The sequence below is a fragment of the Lygodium microphyllum genome, chromosome 10 (assembly GCF_053477565.2).
Source record: "Lygodium microphyllum isolate KBCC chromosome 10, Lygodium_microphyllum_v1.1.10, whole genome shotgun sequence".
Lineage (NCBI taxonomy): Eukaryota > Viridiplantae > Streptophyta > Polypodiopsida > Schizaeales > Lygodiaceae > Lygodium > Lygodium microphyllum.
In genome coordinates, this window is record NC_141144.1 from 68,863,693 (window position 1) to 68,879,224 (window position 15,532).

General features: G+C 40.3%; 1 protein-coding gene across 2 annotated transcripts; it reads left to right on the top strand.

Moving 5' to 3' along the window:
- Nucleotides 1-625: 625 nt before the first annotated feature.
- On the top strand, nt 626-15,330 carry LOC148030126 (Haloacid dehalogenase-like hydrolase (HAD) superfamily protein). Of its 2 annotated transcripts, XM_087686401.1 has the most exons (8): nt 628-1,041; nt 1,147-1,217; nt 1,861-2,019; nt 2,507-2,573; nt 14,324-14,419; nt 14,528-14,574; nt 14,769-14,849; nt 14,965-15,330. In XM_087686401.1, exons 1-8 carry the CDS (start codon nt 688-690, stop codon nt 15,092-15,094), a joined length of 1,005 nt encoding a protein of 334 aa, XP_087542527.1. In that variant the 5' UTR covers nt 628-687; the 3' UTR covers nt 15,095-15,330. The 2 variants fall into 2 exon arrangements, with proteins under 2 accessions (XP_087542528.1, XP_087542527.1); XM_087686402.1 differs by lacking the exon at nt 14,965-15,330 and having other exon boundaries at nt 626-1,041; nt 14,692-14,827.
- Nucleotides 15,331-15,532: the final 202 nt, after the last annotated feature.

Here is a 15,532-nt window from a genome sequence, read left to right on the forward strand (position 1 = left end):
TAGGTGTAGCCAATAAAAAAATTAAGGAATATAGTATTATTTACTTATAAAATATGTCATTTCAGTGTGTAAAATCTTTGTGCCTATGTTTGTGCATACTGCCCAATTTCAAAAATTACATGCCAACATAGTGGGTGTGGGTGAGGGTACCTTAGGGCAGGTACACACTACCCCAGATAGCTAGGGTAGCATGCAATCCGTTCTTTATTACCTTTACACACTAAATTGTAGGAAGGCTTTCCCAAAATGAGGGATGGCCCAATGGTAATAATGCCCTTGCCAACATCCATTGGCAGAGGTTCAATTGCTACCGAGTGCAAATATAATGTATAGAAATTGTCACCTAGTGTGTTGGGCATGGATGAGTTTTAGGACGGCGGGGGATACCCCCCACCCAAAAGTGTTCGGTGTCCGTGAATTTCGGAAATGACTATTATAATGTATAGAATTTGTCACCTAGTGTGTTGGGCATGGACGAGTTTTAGGACGGCGGGGGATATCCCCCACCCAAAAGTGTTCGGGGTCCGTGAATTTCGGAAATGGCTATCCACATGGGGGTGTGTAGCCGGCCTTAGAGTGAGATCGTTGAGGTGCATGTCTTACACATTACATTATCTACTACGTCCACCACCCATAACAAAAAGAAACAATTTTCTTAGACGAGATAGAGAGAGAGAGAGAGAGAAAATGGCTGCCGCCGCCATGGCCACTGCTGCCACTGCTGCAATCTATCAAGCTCCCGTCGATCGTTTAGCTTCTCCTCTGTCCCTCCCTTCTTCTTCATCCTCCTACTCTGCCCCCTCTCCCTCCTCCTCCCCCTCCTCCTCCTCATCATTCTCTGCCCTTTCGTCTGCCTCTTCCTCTCTCGTTTCTCGTCGTCTCTGCTTCAGCCACGCTCCGGCGCGGTTCCACCGCCGATCCTCCCTCGTAGCTGCCCGTGCAGGCCCCCTTCCAGACGCTCTCTTTTTCGATTGCGATGGCGTCCTGGTGGACACAGAAAGAGACGGCCATCGTGTCTCCTTCAATGAGACCTTCGTTGAAGTATGTTGTCACTCTCCTCTTTCTCGTGCAGGTAGTGGCTTATCTGTATTGTCAAAAGTTCCTCGCGATGGAGCTGTGTAGCTTTAAAGCATCCTCTCGTTGCAGAAAGGCCTTGGTGTGACTTGGGATGTTGATCTGTATGGTGAATTGCTCAAGATTGGTGGCGGCAAAGAGAGGTAAACATCCATATATGTAAATTTTTAACCTGATGGTCTGTTTACGGTGGCTAATACTCTGAAAGATTACATAGCTACAATGCTGCAACATTGCCATCAGACGTGAGTTAGTGATCTTATGTATTGGATATTTAGCTAGAGTGTTGCAACAATGTCTACCAAGCATAGGTTGATCATTGTACACAGCATTTCCCATTAGACATAAGTTAATGTTCTATGTATTGAATACATCCCTACGATGTTGCCTATCAACCATAGGTTGATCATTATGTGAGCATACAGTTGGTTTATTCCTCTCCATTTGATGGAAACGTGTAGGTTTTAATCTTTCTGTGGACTTTCATTGCAATCTGGACACTCGATCATCTATCATAGTCCTGCTGTACATTCCCGAGGTTCGAACAACCATTAATGTTGCATGTGTCACTCAATCTAGCATAAGAAAATTTCACCTTGCATATACACACATTATTTTTGCTTTCAATGTGCATGTGGCATATACATGTGCATGGCAACGATCATTTTCTAATGTTGCAGGTATTTATGTAAGTTTTTGTGATGTCTTCCCACTTCTGCTTTTGTTACTTTGCTGACAACACTTTATCTCTTTTTCTTCCAATTACTGTTATGTCCTGGCGGGCAGGATGACAGCCTACTTCAATGAGGTAGGATGGCCTGCAGTTGCACCTACAGGAGAACAAGAAAGAAAGGATTTTGTCGCATCTTTACACAAGCGAAAGACTGCCCTCTTTATGGAGCTCATTGAGAAGAAATCGCTTCCTCTTCGCCCAGGAGTTGCTAGGTTAACTTTCAATGCATTCACTTTCTTCCAGTTTGGTTGAAGCTTGTTTTGTGCATGTTTTACAAAGAAAAATAGAATCTCACATGGTATTTGTCTAAGAAGCTCAATCATTAGATTCTTGCCTCTAATCGATGGTGTAATAGTAATCTGATCTTATGTGGATTTACTCGAGCTACCTATGCATGCTTTTAAAAAGAAAAATAGACTCACATGGTACTCATTATAAGAAGGTCAATCATAACATTCTTGCCTCTTAATGTGGTCAAGTAATAGTAATCTGATTTACTTATCCAAATTATAATTAGAATAGTGTCTCAAGATTAAAACCTTTGATCAATTAACATTTTCTGCTAGAAACAGTATAGAGTCATTGGACTTGATTCCTCTAGTTGAATTGCTTCTTTCCAAAATCTGATTGAAAATATCATGCTTATCTTTAGATATGTTGTCGTTACATGGCATGTGAAGCACTGTTTGGTTGCTACAGGTTGATAGATGAAGCTATATCCAAAGGAGTTAAAGTTGCTGTATGCAGTACATCTAACGAATTGGCAGTATGATTCTTCTCCTCAAATCTTGTTGTATAATCCTTTAGGAATGTTTTCTTTCTGAAGAGGTCCAATGGAAGCTTGTCTTTTATGTGTACAACATAAGCAAACCTTGAGAAAAGGTGTGAAACTTTGAGCTATGTACCATTAAAGGATTATGTTTGGCAGACTTTGATAGATCCAAGGGACAGTTGATACTTTCTTGGGAGATGTGGAAGGGGGAAAGGGAATGCGTGTTGAAGAGAGCTTTATGTAGGGCAGGAAGGGAGTTGCCGTGTGTACTGGTTGCTCTGACAGATTGCTTTTTGGCTCTTCCACTTTGGGGCTTTTGTGTCCTGCATTAGTGAAATAAGAAAACCATATCACATGAATTCAATGGTTAAAGTAGGTTCATATTTCCATTGCAACATTCAAATTCTGAGATTTCTGTATTACTTATTTTCAGGAAGCTTGCTTGGTATTCATTATGTCCCAGGCCTACCAACAAACAGCTGTATTGCTTTTGCTTCATTATCTCTCCTCTCCCTCTGGGACATATCATGTTTCTGTTCCTATGAAAGAAGACTAATATGGATTGCAAGCGATTGATCACCCTGTACTTTCGGAGGGAATGTGTGACTTAGGTCAGCCAATTTTTCGACTTAAGCCTTATTATGGTTTTAGCAAAGATATGCGAGGAATGTTTCCAATTAATGAGAGGAATAGATAGGAGAGGAGCTCCTCTTATTGCATATGTTAAACTCAAAGAGGACATTGTCACCATTTTGTTGAAGAGGCATGAGAAAGGAGTTGGAGGTAGTAGTGTTGCTACAAGTTACATGAAACCAGCCTTCCTTTTGGGAAAGGGTGGTCATGACCCGATTTAACTCTAATTACAGCAAGCAAATAAATTCACATAAACTGAAATGCAAATGTTACCACTTAATCTTGGATATTCAACACCTGATTGGCCCCAAAACTTGGCGTCCCTTGTGGTATCCTTTAATTGGAATTGCAAATGGATGGAGTACATTGTGATTCTTAAACCTTTTGTGCTAATCCAAATGCCTCTTGATGTCTTAAAGCACCAGCAACCCTTCAAACCAATTTGCCCCTTGGTTTGCTCAGGGAATTGACCTTCATTATGCTCCTTGGGTGGCAAATTCAGCCTTGAATATGATGTTTCTTGGATGGCATCTTGAATCTCTTGAGATTCTCCAATTTCAATTGGTGAAATTCAAGTCTTGGGCTTGCAAATTTGGGCACACTTCCCAAGTTGGTTGTTGCTGCAAATTAGGGTTTATTGTAGAGATCTTCAAAATCTCCACTACCAATGGCTAGAATTACTGGAATTTGTTAAGGAAATTTGGCAATTGATTGGAGAATGAGAGAGAATGTTGAAGAGAGAGAAAGTTCTAAGTCTCTTCGTGTGAAAATGACAAAAATCAGTTGTTTCCTACTGGAACAGCTTGTATAATAGTTGCCTATAGCGAAGAGCCCTCAATTTGCTATTGCTTGGGGTCAAATTGTTGTTACCTTGTTTTTGGGGGCCTCAAGCTATTGTCAGTTTGGTTTTGAGGCTGATCTTAATGGCTGGAAACCCCCTTGGTCAGCTGGCGCTTGCACCAGTAGCCATCTCCTTAGCCGGCTAGGGTCTAAACTGAAAATGGTCTCTCCCTCTCTCTCTCTCCTAGCCTCTAACTAACCTTTCATCACTTGTATGGCAAGTTTTGCAAAGTGGCAATCTTCCTAATCCATTTTTCAACATTATAAAATTAAATTTCAAAATATTAATTCGGAAAGTCAAATTAGCAATTATTTCTTGCCGAGAACATTAATTTGACTAGCCAACAATCAAATTGGCTAGGCGAGTTTATCATCCAAGTATTCCTGAGCATTCACATTAGCTTGTGAATCGGCATTAATTAATTGATTGATGCCAGTGTCACTAGTGACACCTAAGGCCAATAAAGTGATCTAGGTTAATTTTGACCTCAGGTACCACTTAGTACTTATCAAGCACAACTTATTACTATTTTTTCCTTTGATACCCACTAACATCTTACGGTCCTTGGCCTCTCATTGTGACCTAGTTTACTTGCATAACATGTGTACCTCACATTTGCACATTTGATTAGTAACTTAATCAAATGCTAAGCAAAGCATCCAAGTTTCATGTCTTGTGACATTATATCCCTTCTTTCACACCTTGCTGTGATGACACTATCTATTCTTTGAATTTACACTCAAAGATGCACACATGGAAGATGGAAGAGAGTAGAGTTGTTGAGGGTTGAAAATGTAGATTTTATTTCTCAATTTGTTTACAATTAATCATAATTGTACAAGCAAGAACTAGGAGGATATTTACAAGCCCGAATTACTTATAATGTCATATAGTAAGTTAGCTTAAGTTACTATTCAAATAGATATACTCGATGGCTTTACCGTCAATTTGAGCTAGAATGTGCTTGAAAATATGAAACATGAATAAATACTAATTACATTCACACACTCCTAAAGAAATATTTATGTTTGCCAAATGTGGATGTGCAAATTGTTACAGTTGGAAAGCCAAATAGTATGCTTCTACCCTGATGCAAGAAGCGCTTAGTCACGCTAGAATTGGATCTAATTTTGGCATTAGAGATGGTATTGAGGTTCACTTTTATTGCATATGGCTCGTAAGATTATCAAAAGTTTGAATGATTTTGTTTGCATGTAGGTAAATTTGGTGGTCCACCTTTTGCATTGAGCTTTTGTCCAGGGCAAAAAGTTCAATTTAATAGCTTAAGTGAGTCAAATCCAATAGGCCAGACTGTAAAGTCATACTAGATCTAAATTTTGAAGTAACCCTTAGAAATACCCTAATGCAGAAACATAAATAAAAGCATGCGACAAAGCATAAGCTCAATACAAAACATAGGCAGGGTTAGGGTAACACAGAGACAATGAACACACTAAATGAAAAAGTGAATGAATACTAAATATACAATGCTCATGTAGCAAACAAACCGTGTAGGGAATGGATATTGAGCCTGATCTCTTGTGTTTGGAGGATCGAGGCAGAGGTAATGAGTTGGAGAGTGTGTCGCACCCTTGATGGATCTTGAATTGCAGCAAGGCAGTCTCCAAGATGTCTGATAGTAGTAAACGCAGCAATGGATGATGTTGGATCAGTGTCAGACTGGTAGAGGAGAGAGAAAATCAATAAACGCAGCAGTTGCTGATGATGTGGCAGGTTGGCGGGAGCAGAATGCAGGTTTGATGAAGTGGGCAGGTTGACGGCAGCAAAAAATGCAGGTATGATGACTTGGCAACCTGTACAGCAGTAGTGGATCATAAACGCATCAATTCAGCAGGTTGCCAGCTGCTGTAGATGATGTGGCCAATCAGCAAACACATAAAAAATCGATGTAGACTGTGTGATGGAGACTGGAAATAGGAATGGTATGGATGGAGGCAATGTTTGGCAGCTTCGGCTGAGATGCCCTTATGATGGGGCAGAAAGTGTGATAATTACCAGTTTCACACCTGAAATTAGTAACGTTGATAATTTGCATAATTTTTTTTTCTCTAAAAGAGTAAATGCATGGAGTTATTGTAAGGTACCTGGTTGTAGAATCAAATGATCATAGAATCTGTTGAAATTTTTTGTTGAATGTCTGAATTACTCTTTCTTTTTCCATTATTTTGATTTAAATAAAAATTAGATAGTAAGCTAAATAATTCTCTGTCTGGAATTTCTTTCGGTATAACTCCTTTTGGTTGAGACAGTATCTGATCTGATATACTCAAATAGAAATCACAAACATAATTAAGAGTAGGTTGAGATTCAGCCATTTCAAACAATGTTTTTCCTTTCACCCGAGATATCCAGATATCCCCGATTAGAGGTAGTACCTCCAATACGAGCATGGGACAAGCTTCAACATATTTATGTCTTTCGCGAATGGGATGTGGGCAGCAAAGCTAGATTACTTGAAACTTGCAAAAATGAGATTAAGGCTGAATGGAGGGCAACATGTCTATTTATAGAAAATTTGGAGTCCTCATCCTTGGCAATTTAGAATCTGTTTCCATTTTAACTCTTTCGAACTGAACTGCTCCCTTTTTTAGGGTTTTTACATTAAATGAGTATTTTTGGGGCTGTTCAAGAGGCTAATCAGAATATAATGCATATTTTAGCTCAACAAGCCCAAGGCAATAGGTAAATCCTATGTATCATGAGAAGAGGTAATGGGCCAAAGAAATAGAACATAAATATGTATATGCATGTGTTGCCACATATGTGGCTATACAAGTTGAAGCTAAATTTTTTTTAGCACACATTAATTTACTTGCTAGGGCATGTAGACTTGTTATTTTGTACTTAGAGACCTAAAAGCTCTAAGATTTTCTTCCTCGCTTTGCTCTCTTTATTTTCCAAATAGGCTTTAGCTTCCTTGCCTCATTTTGATTACTCCTTCCACCAATAGTCTAGTTGTTCCCTTTTTAGACTTCAAGACTTATAGTATCATGCAATAGGAAGTAGGCACCTTAAGCTTTCTAAATCTGTAGGATACTATTTATATCAGTGCCCATAGTTAGCATAATTGGGAGCTTTTTTCTTTTAGCTTGCTTCTAGCAACTATAACATGGATTGAAGAAATCAATTAGGCACGGAGATAAAGGTAGACAGACCTTACGCTCAGTGAGGAAGATAGAGAGAGTGCAAGTGAGCAGAGTAGTGAGTGAATACGTTTTTTTCGGTACAATAATGAGTGTACCACTTTAGGTTTTAGATAGATATATGTATGAAAGTACAATATGCTAAGGGTGTGTTTACACCCGTGCACATATAAAAGGCACAATGGCTCTTTATTCCTAACAACCTCCTACCTAAAGGCAATGTGCCTTAAGAGGAGAAAAGAATCAGCTAAGTCTAAGTATGTACAAAGCTGAAATAAATATATCTATCCAACTCCCATCATCTGTCGGCAATGAGCAAACTGCTCTATTGGAAGACCCTTCGTGAGAAGGTCTGCAGGATTATCATCCGTATGCACTTTGACAAGCTCAATGCTCTTGCTGTCAAGTACATCTCTAATGAAGTGATACTTTACCTGTATGTGCTTTGTCTTTGCATGAAAGATAGGATTCCGTGCTAGCATGATAGCACTCTATCACAATGGAGAACAGGTAACTCTATGATGCCAAGCTTTCCCACCATACGTGAAAGCCATAAAGCCTCCTTGCATACCTCAGTGGCAGCTACATACTTTGTCTCTGTAGTAGACAATGCAATACACTTTTGTAGCCAGGAGATCCAAGAGACCGCTCCTCCTGTGAAAGTAAACACATACCCAGAAGTGGACTTCTTGTAGTCCGTATGACCAGCATAGTCTGCATCCGTAAAGCCAACAACAGATGCTTTCTGCTTTCCAAAGTAGATGCATAACTCCTTTGTGCCTTTGAGGTATCTCATAATACCTTTCACTGCATCCGAATGCTTTTGCCAGGGGTTGCTATGTATCTGCTAACCACTCCCACTGCAAAAGCAATGTTAGGACGTGTAGCAACCATAGCATACATCAAACTGTCAACAGCTGAAGTATATGGTATCTTGGCCATTTCAGCCTTCTCATCATCAGATGTAGGCTATCCTCTACACCGAGTTTCACATATGGAGGCAATGGAACCCCAATTGTTTTTTCCCCTCCATATTGAAACACTGCAAAACTTTGGAGATATACTCCTGCTGAGATAGATAGAGTAAGCCTTTAGATCTATCTCTGAGTATTCGCATGCCAAGAATGTGATTTGCATCACCTAGATTCTTCATGTCAAAGCTGCCATGAAGACTTTGCTTCAATGAATCCAAGGCATGAGTATCCCTGCCAGCAATTAGCATGTCATCAACATACAAAACCAAGATAGTCAGGCTGCCATCTGCTGCCTTCTTGGTGTACAAGCAGTGATCCACTTGACTTCTATGAAAGCCTTGGGACTGCATGAATGTATCAAACTTAAGATACCATTCTCTTGGTGCTTGTTTTAGCCCATACAAACTTCTCTTGAGTTTACATACCATTTGTTCTTTCCCTTGTTCAACAAACCCTTCAGGCTGTTGCATGTATATGTCTTCATGCAGATCACCATGTAAAAACGCAGTCTTTACATCCATCTGTATGAGCTTCATATCCTCAACTGCAACCAAGCCCAAAATGTTTCTCAATGTAGTCATCTTGACTACAGGAGAGAAAATCTCATCAAAGTCAATTCCATGCTCCTGTTTATATCCCTTTGCAACCAATCTTGCTTTGTACTTTGGTGAGGAACCAGAAGTGACATTTTGTAAACCCATTTGCATGGAAGGGTTTTCTGCCCTTTAGGCAACTGCACCAAGTCCCAAGTGCCATTTTTTTCAAGAGATTCCATCTCTGAAAGCATGGATTTATACCATTTCTTGCTGTCCTGTCTGTCCATCGCTTCTTTGAAGCAAGACGGTTCACCACAGTCTGTCAACATGACATACTCAGCCACATTAATTGCACCAGGAACAAATCTGTCAGGTTGTCTAATAGCCCTAGACGATCTCCTAACCGAATGGTCATTGTTTGCTGGCTGTTCCTGCAAATTTCCATTTTCAGCATGCTGTCTTGGCATTTCAGCCTGCAAATCAGCATTAACAGCTTGTTGTCTTAGTTGTTCCTTCATATGTAATGGCTCATTTTCATGGGCAATAGTTGGCTGATCATTTCCAGCATCATTTCTTGCATTTACAAGCTCATTTACAGCAAGTATTTGGTGCTGTACAGCGGGCACATTTTGCTGTCCAAAAGGTATTTCTTCTCGGAATACAACCCTACGGACCTCCTCAGTCTTTTCAGGTTGTTTGTGCATGCGATCTTCTTAGAAGATAACGTCATTGTTGCGTACTATTTTCCTTTTCTCAGGATCCCACAATTTATACCCCATTTCACCCTCGTCATCATATCTTAGGAAAATGCATTTTACAAGACTTTGGCTCAAGTTTGCTGCGTTTTTCTTTACGAATGTGCACAAAAACCTCGCAGCCAAACACTTTCAGATGAGCATATGAAGGTGGCTTGCCCGACCATGCTTCTTGGGGAACTCCCCCTCCCAAAGACCTGTTTGGTGACCGATTAATCAAGTGAACGGCTGTCATAACAGCCTTTGTCTAAAAACCATGGGGTAATGCAGTATGAGACAGCATCGTACGGACCTTATCCTGTATGGTCCGATTCATACACTCTGCAACTGCATTTCGGGGTGGATTATGAGGGGCAGGAGCTGCTCGGTCACGGCAACAACATGGTCACGCACACTAGATACATGAAGTGGATACAACGTATCACTCTTGCAACCTCTGGCAATAACCCTAGATCCCTTACAAATCTTCCATTTTCCATCACCAAAGATGGTATGAAAACCATAATCATTTAGCTGCCCTGTGCTGATCAAGCTCTTCTTGAGTTGAGGTACATGCCGTACATGCTAAAGTGTAAAGATAGAGCCATGCTGAAACTGTAACTGCACAGTGCCAATACCTGCAATCTCACATGCATAGTTGTCCCCAAGATGGACAACACCATGTGGACCCTCTGTATATGCGGAAAACCACTCACGATGAGGGGTGACATGAAAGGAAGCACCTGAATCAAGAATCCAGGTATGCATGTCATCATCTGTATCTGTAAGTAGAGCATGTGCACCAAAATGTGAAGAGACAAAGAGTACATCACTCCCACTGTCACTGTCATGAGTGACTACATTCACCTCTTCAATTTTTACACTGCTCTTCTTAGGCTGACTGTCCTTCTTCTCTTCCTTGCAATCATTTGTCTTCTTGCCTTTTCCTTCCTCTTTCTTCCATTGGTAGCAGTCACGTTTAAAGTGACCCTTTTTGCCACAATGATGGCATTCAACATCTTTGCCACGTGATTTACTGCGTCTCTTGCCATCATATTTCCCCTTTTGCTGTGATCTGCCCCTAGTATGCAAAGCACTGGAAGACTTACTGGATTTATTGTTCTGCCGATTCATCTCTTCCATAAGTAGAGCACTCTCTACATCAGCATACAAAAGGATCACATTAGAATTGCTCATAGCAGTCCTTAATGTATCCCAACTCTCTGGTAGAGTGCAAAGCAAGAAAGTAGCCTTAAATTCCTCATCAATCATGAACGTCAAGGCAACTAGTTGACTGAAAATGGAGTTAAACTCTCTCAAGTGAGTAGACATTGCTGTACCTTCTTTCATACGCAAATCCATAAGCTTTTTCAGCCAATACACTTTACTTGCAGCGCTCTTTTGTGCATATAGTTCTTCCAGTCTAGTCCATATAGCATATGCAGAATCCAAACCTTCAATGTTGAAGAGCAAGGCATCAGAAATTGATAGCTCTATGGTTGAGCGTGCAAGTTCATTCAACTCATCCCAATCGTCGTGATCCATGTCCGCAGGCTTTGCCCCTTTAGTTTTGATCGGCTTTGCCTGCTTCTTTTGTAACAATATATTGTAGCACTGTTTTTGCCACACTGCAAAATTATGTGCGCCTTCAAGCTTCTTTATATGCATCAAATTACTGCTGTCATTGCTGCCAACCATGGTTTTCAGCTCATAAATGACCAAAAAACCAGTAAATGCAGGCCCAAGTTGTCACCCAAGTGACCAAGGTACAAACAAGTACCAATCAGCAATAAATGACCACGCAGAAGTATAGATTTCAGATCTGTAATTCAGATTTCAGAAGCACCAAACCAAGTGCTACAGCATTATCCAACTGATTACAGCTGTTCCAAAGGGCATGTGCATCACATTACATGAGAAATCCCAAAATTTCAGCTGCAATTTCTGTTGTATGTGTACCCACGGGCATAAAATTTGACACGAATGGTCAAAAGCCCCAAAATTTTGTGTTCAAAAGCGTCAAACATACATATGTATTTCCTCTATTATGCATAGGACTATCCAATTTTGCCAAAATAAAGCAATTTCAGAAAAACCCCCAAATTTCACCAAGGGTTGATGTCCAAATTGCGCGGTATATAAAATGACCAAATGCTGCACAAAATTTGCCCAAATCGCAAAAGCTCCAAGAATTGAGTTAATTTCAGCCCAAATTGCACATGTACATTAAAAGCCCCAAATGTCAGGGACAAAATGTCACAAATTTTTGCAATTTCTGAGACAGATTTGCTTGTCTTGCATCGAATTCCCCAAATCTGGGAAAAGCCCCAAATCTCTGGCTCAATTTTGCACAAATCTGCACACTGTGCTTGCACGCGTGAATGCCCGGAGGAGAGGAGTTAAAAAAAAAAGATTTTATATATATATATTTTTTGGATGACGGGTTCGTTGACCCGTCAGGCCTGTCCTCGCAGGTCAAACGCAGCCTCGTCACGCGATGGCTGCTGCCCACTACCCGTCCCGTTACGCATCGCGCCTATCGCTCTGCCAGTTGCCACGAGCCTTGGTGCATAGCTGGAGCATGGCCCTCGCACACTCTCCACAGCCTGTTCGCTTTCTGTAGCTCATGACTGCCTCAGCTTGATTGACGATCGTGCTCAGCACTTGCAACACCTTACGCTTTGATACTAGTTTGAAGGAATCCATTAGGCACGGAGATAGAGGTAGACAGACCTTACGCTCAGTGAGGGAGATAAAGAGAGTGCGAGTGAGCAGAGTAGTGAGTGAACACGTTTTTTTCTGTACAATAATGAGTATACCACAATAGATTTTAGATAGATATATGTAGGAAAGTACAATGTGCTAAGGGTGTGTTCACACCCGTGCACATATAAAAGGCACGATGGCCCTTTATTCCCAACATGGATTCCCTTGCAAAATAATTGGAGACAAACAATTTTGTCAGCTCATGCATTGCTACTACTTTGATGTTGTTACTTCAAGTTGATCAAGAATGTCTCAAGGTAAAAACACAATGTCATGAGGATGTGAAATTTTATTGCTTTGCTCAGCATTTGATTAAAAGTTAATCAAACGTGCTAATGTGACTTGCACATGTGAGACGCAAGTTAATTATTTCATAGTATGGGACATAGGACCTTGAAATATGAGTTGGTGCCAAAGGCAAAAGTTGTAATAAGTTATACTTGGTAGATACTAGGTGGTACCTAGTGTTAGATTTGGGCCTAGACCAATTTATTTGCCATAGATATTAGTGGTAATATTAGAGACTAGGCATTAATCAATTAATTAATGTCAATTTAAGGATCAATAACAGCTCAAGGATACTTGGAAGACAAATTGGTCTAGCCAATTTAATTATTAGCTGGTGGAATTAGTTTTTTGAGTGCTAGAATAATTATTCAATTAATTTTTAAAATTAATATTTTAAAAATTAATTTAATATGTTGGATAATGGAATCAGAAGGATACCACTTGGCAAAACTTGCCCATACAGGTGGGAATAGGTTACAACAACCCAAGGTCCTTCTGGTGCAGATTATAGCATACAAGAGAGAGCAACAAATAGCATTATAGTAGGTCAATTTTGACAACAAGAGGCACTTGTGTTAGTGGAGGAGATTAGAAGATCTTAGTTGTATTCCTTCCATTTGCAATATAAGATAAAAAAATACCACTAGGGGCGCTAGTTTTGGGGCCAGTAGGGTGTCCAATGTCCAAGATTAAAGTGGTAAAGCGTGTATTTTCAGTCTATCCGAGGAGGAAGGCTAGTTTCACACAATGTTCTTCACCTTTTCGCTCTCTCAATGACATGGTCATCTAGATCCAACCTGCACATGGGGCAACAATAGAAATTGGGGGCTGGGGATGGGGATGATAATGGGACAGGGTCAAGGGATGGGAGGTGAGGATAAGAGGGCATATAACAAGTACAAGAAATGAGGTTTACAGTTGTTCTTGTGTTTTTGAAGATAATGTACAAAGAAGAGTATTTTGAAGTTTAAAACCCTCAATATATGAGTGTATATTTGAGAGATTATTTCAGAGTCATTATGTATGTGTGCGCATGTCTGAGAGTGCTCATTTGAATGCCAGCCCGCTGTCCCTTGGCTGTCCCCTTTTTGTCCCTGACAGGGAGGGGATGCATCCCCCAGCCGTCCCTCTGTCAAAGTTGGTATCCCAACATCATCATGGACAGCGTTCAGGTCTCAAGAGCTGGTATCCCATAATACCAATCCACACCACTCTGGTGTGTGGATGTGACAGCCTAGGGGCCGAGAGTGATCAACAAGATTAGCACAATTGAGCCTAGTCATTAAGTGACCCAAGGCTTTGACCAATGCTGCAGGCACCCATCCTGGATGTCCAAGGATGTGCCATGATTCATTAGAGCACATAGTCAATTAAGCCATTTGTTTTTTGTGAAGTCCAAGAAGGTAGATGGAGCACTTGCAAGCGATTTCAATTGCTCTATCTACCATCAAAGGTTTGAACTGTTTTCCTTGTGTTTCCTGACTTGTATAAGACCTGTCATTTGCAAAAAAACCAGCTTGATGTGTAAGTAACTGTCTTCAGTTGTGAATGCAAATGCCAAATATGCTAAGCACCCGTGACTTTTCTGTTTGGCATTGGTTCCTCTCTAAATTTTTAATCAAAACTATTTGTTTGCTCAGCAATATCTCATATTTGCAATCATTCAATATCAATACTCTCATGCTATGTGTGTTCAGTAGGAAAGGAAGTGTTTGCATATGGTCTACTTTGGGTTAAATCATTGTAGACTTGCTTCAAGTTTGTTGTACTCATTGAAGAGACTTTAATGAAACTCCTCACTTTGGTAGGTCTCAGCTATTGTGAGGGAGTTGCTAGGGCCAGAAAGGGCGAAGTCAATAACTGTATTTGCTGGGGATGTTGTGCCTAAGAAAAAGCCTGATCCAGTAAGCTTTCATGTTTGCTTTTGAAGGCTTTTTTATTCACTTTTGGATCTTTCTGTGGTTGGCCATTTTCACCCATAGTGCAATCTCTGAAGGTGTTCTAAATTTCAGGCCATATATTTACTTGCAGCAAAGAGTTACTCTGTAGACCCTGCAAGGTAGCAAGATCTCTCTTTATGCAAAATCATCACTCATTCTCATTTTTAGATGACAGCTTTAAGGATGTGTTGTATAGACCCAAACGTTGACATTTCCTTGCGACCTTGGTTTATCAGTTGCTACAAAGAAGAATACTGGATCTGTTCACAAGATATGGAATGACATTGGAAATTCTGATGATGTTGGGCTGTAGGTGCATAGTGATTGAAGACAGTGCTATTGGTCTGGCAGCAGCTAGAGCTGCAGGCATGAAGTGTATTGTGACAAAAAGCGGGTATGCAATTTTAGCTGAAAATGAGCATTCAAGCTTAATAATGACAAATTTTAAAACTGTCTTGATCCTGTCATACCGCCCACTGGTTTTTCCTTTATCTAATGAAAATTTGCAGGTATACTGCTGAAGAAAACTTCGAAACAGCAAATGCAGTGTTTGATAGCATTGGAGACCCTCCAAGTGTGAATTTTAGTCTGGATTTCTGTTCTCAGCTTCTGGAGAAAGAAGTATCCAGTTGGAGATGAGAGTCCTAACCAGGACCCTTGAAACTGTTTCTTCTAGATATTCAAGAGCAGAAAACTTACAACTGGAAAAGGCTTGTCATCTAATTCTCAGACTGCCTGTGCTGGATCATGTAATATTCTCTCTGGGACATTTGGTTATTGGTAAGCTACAGTGCACTCGAGAACACCGATCCATATTGGAAAGATATCATGTTTCATATGAAAATATATGGAGCTATTACAAATTATCAAGACAACATTTGATTAATCAAGATAAACTATGAGCGCCAAAAGAAGCCCCGCTTCCCTTCTCCACTAGCATTAACCATCTCATACTGGGATTATTGATGCATCATTCGCTGATGCTATTAACATAAGCACACGGACAGTGGTAATAACTATGTTATTGGGGCAAGTTAATAATAACTTTTCCATATCCATGCTGCTCTGCAAATATTT

Coding starts and splice junctions, on each gene's coding strand:
- LOC148030126 (XM_087686401.1), top strand. CDS start 688: ATGGCTGCCGCCGCCATGGCCACTGCTGCCACTGCTGCAATCTATCAA. Junction 1,042..1,146: donor TCAATGAGACCTTCGTTGAA/GTATGTTGTCAC, acceptor CTCTCGTTGCAG/AAAGGCCTTGGTGTGACTTG. Junction 2,020..2,506: donor CTTCGCCCAGGAGTTGCTAG/GTTAACTTTCAA, acceptor TGGTTGCTACAG/GTTGATAGATGAAGCTATAT.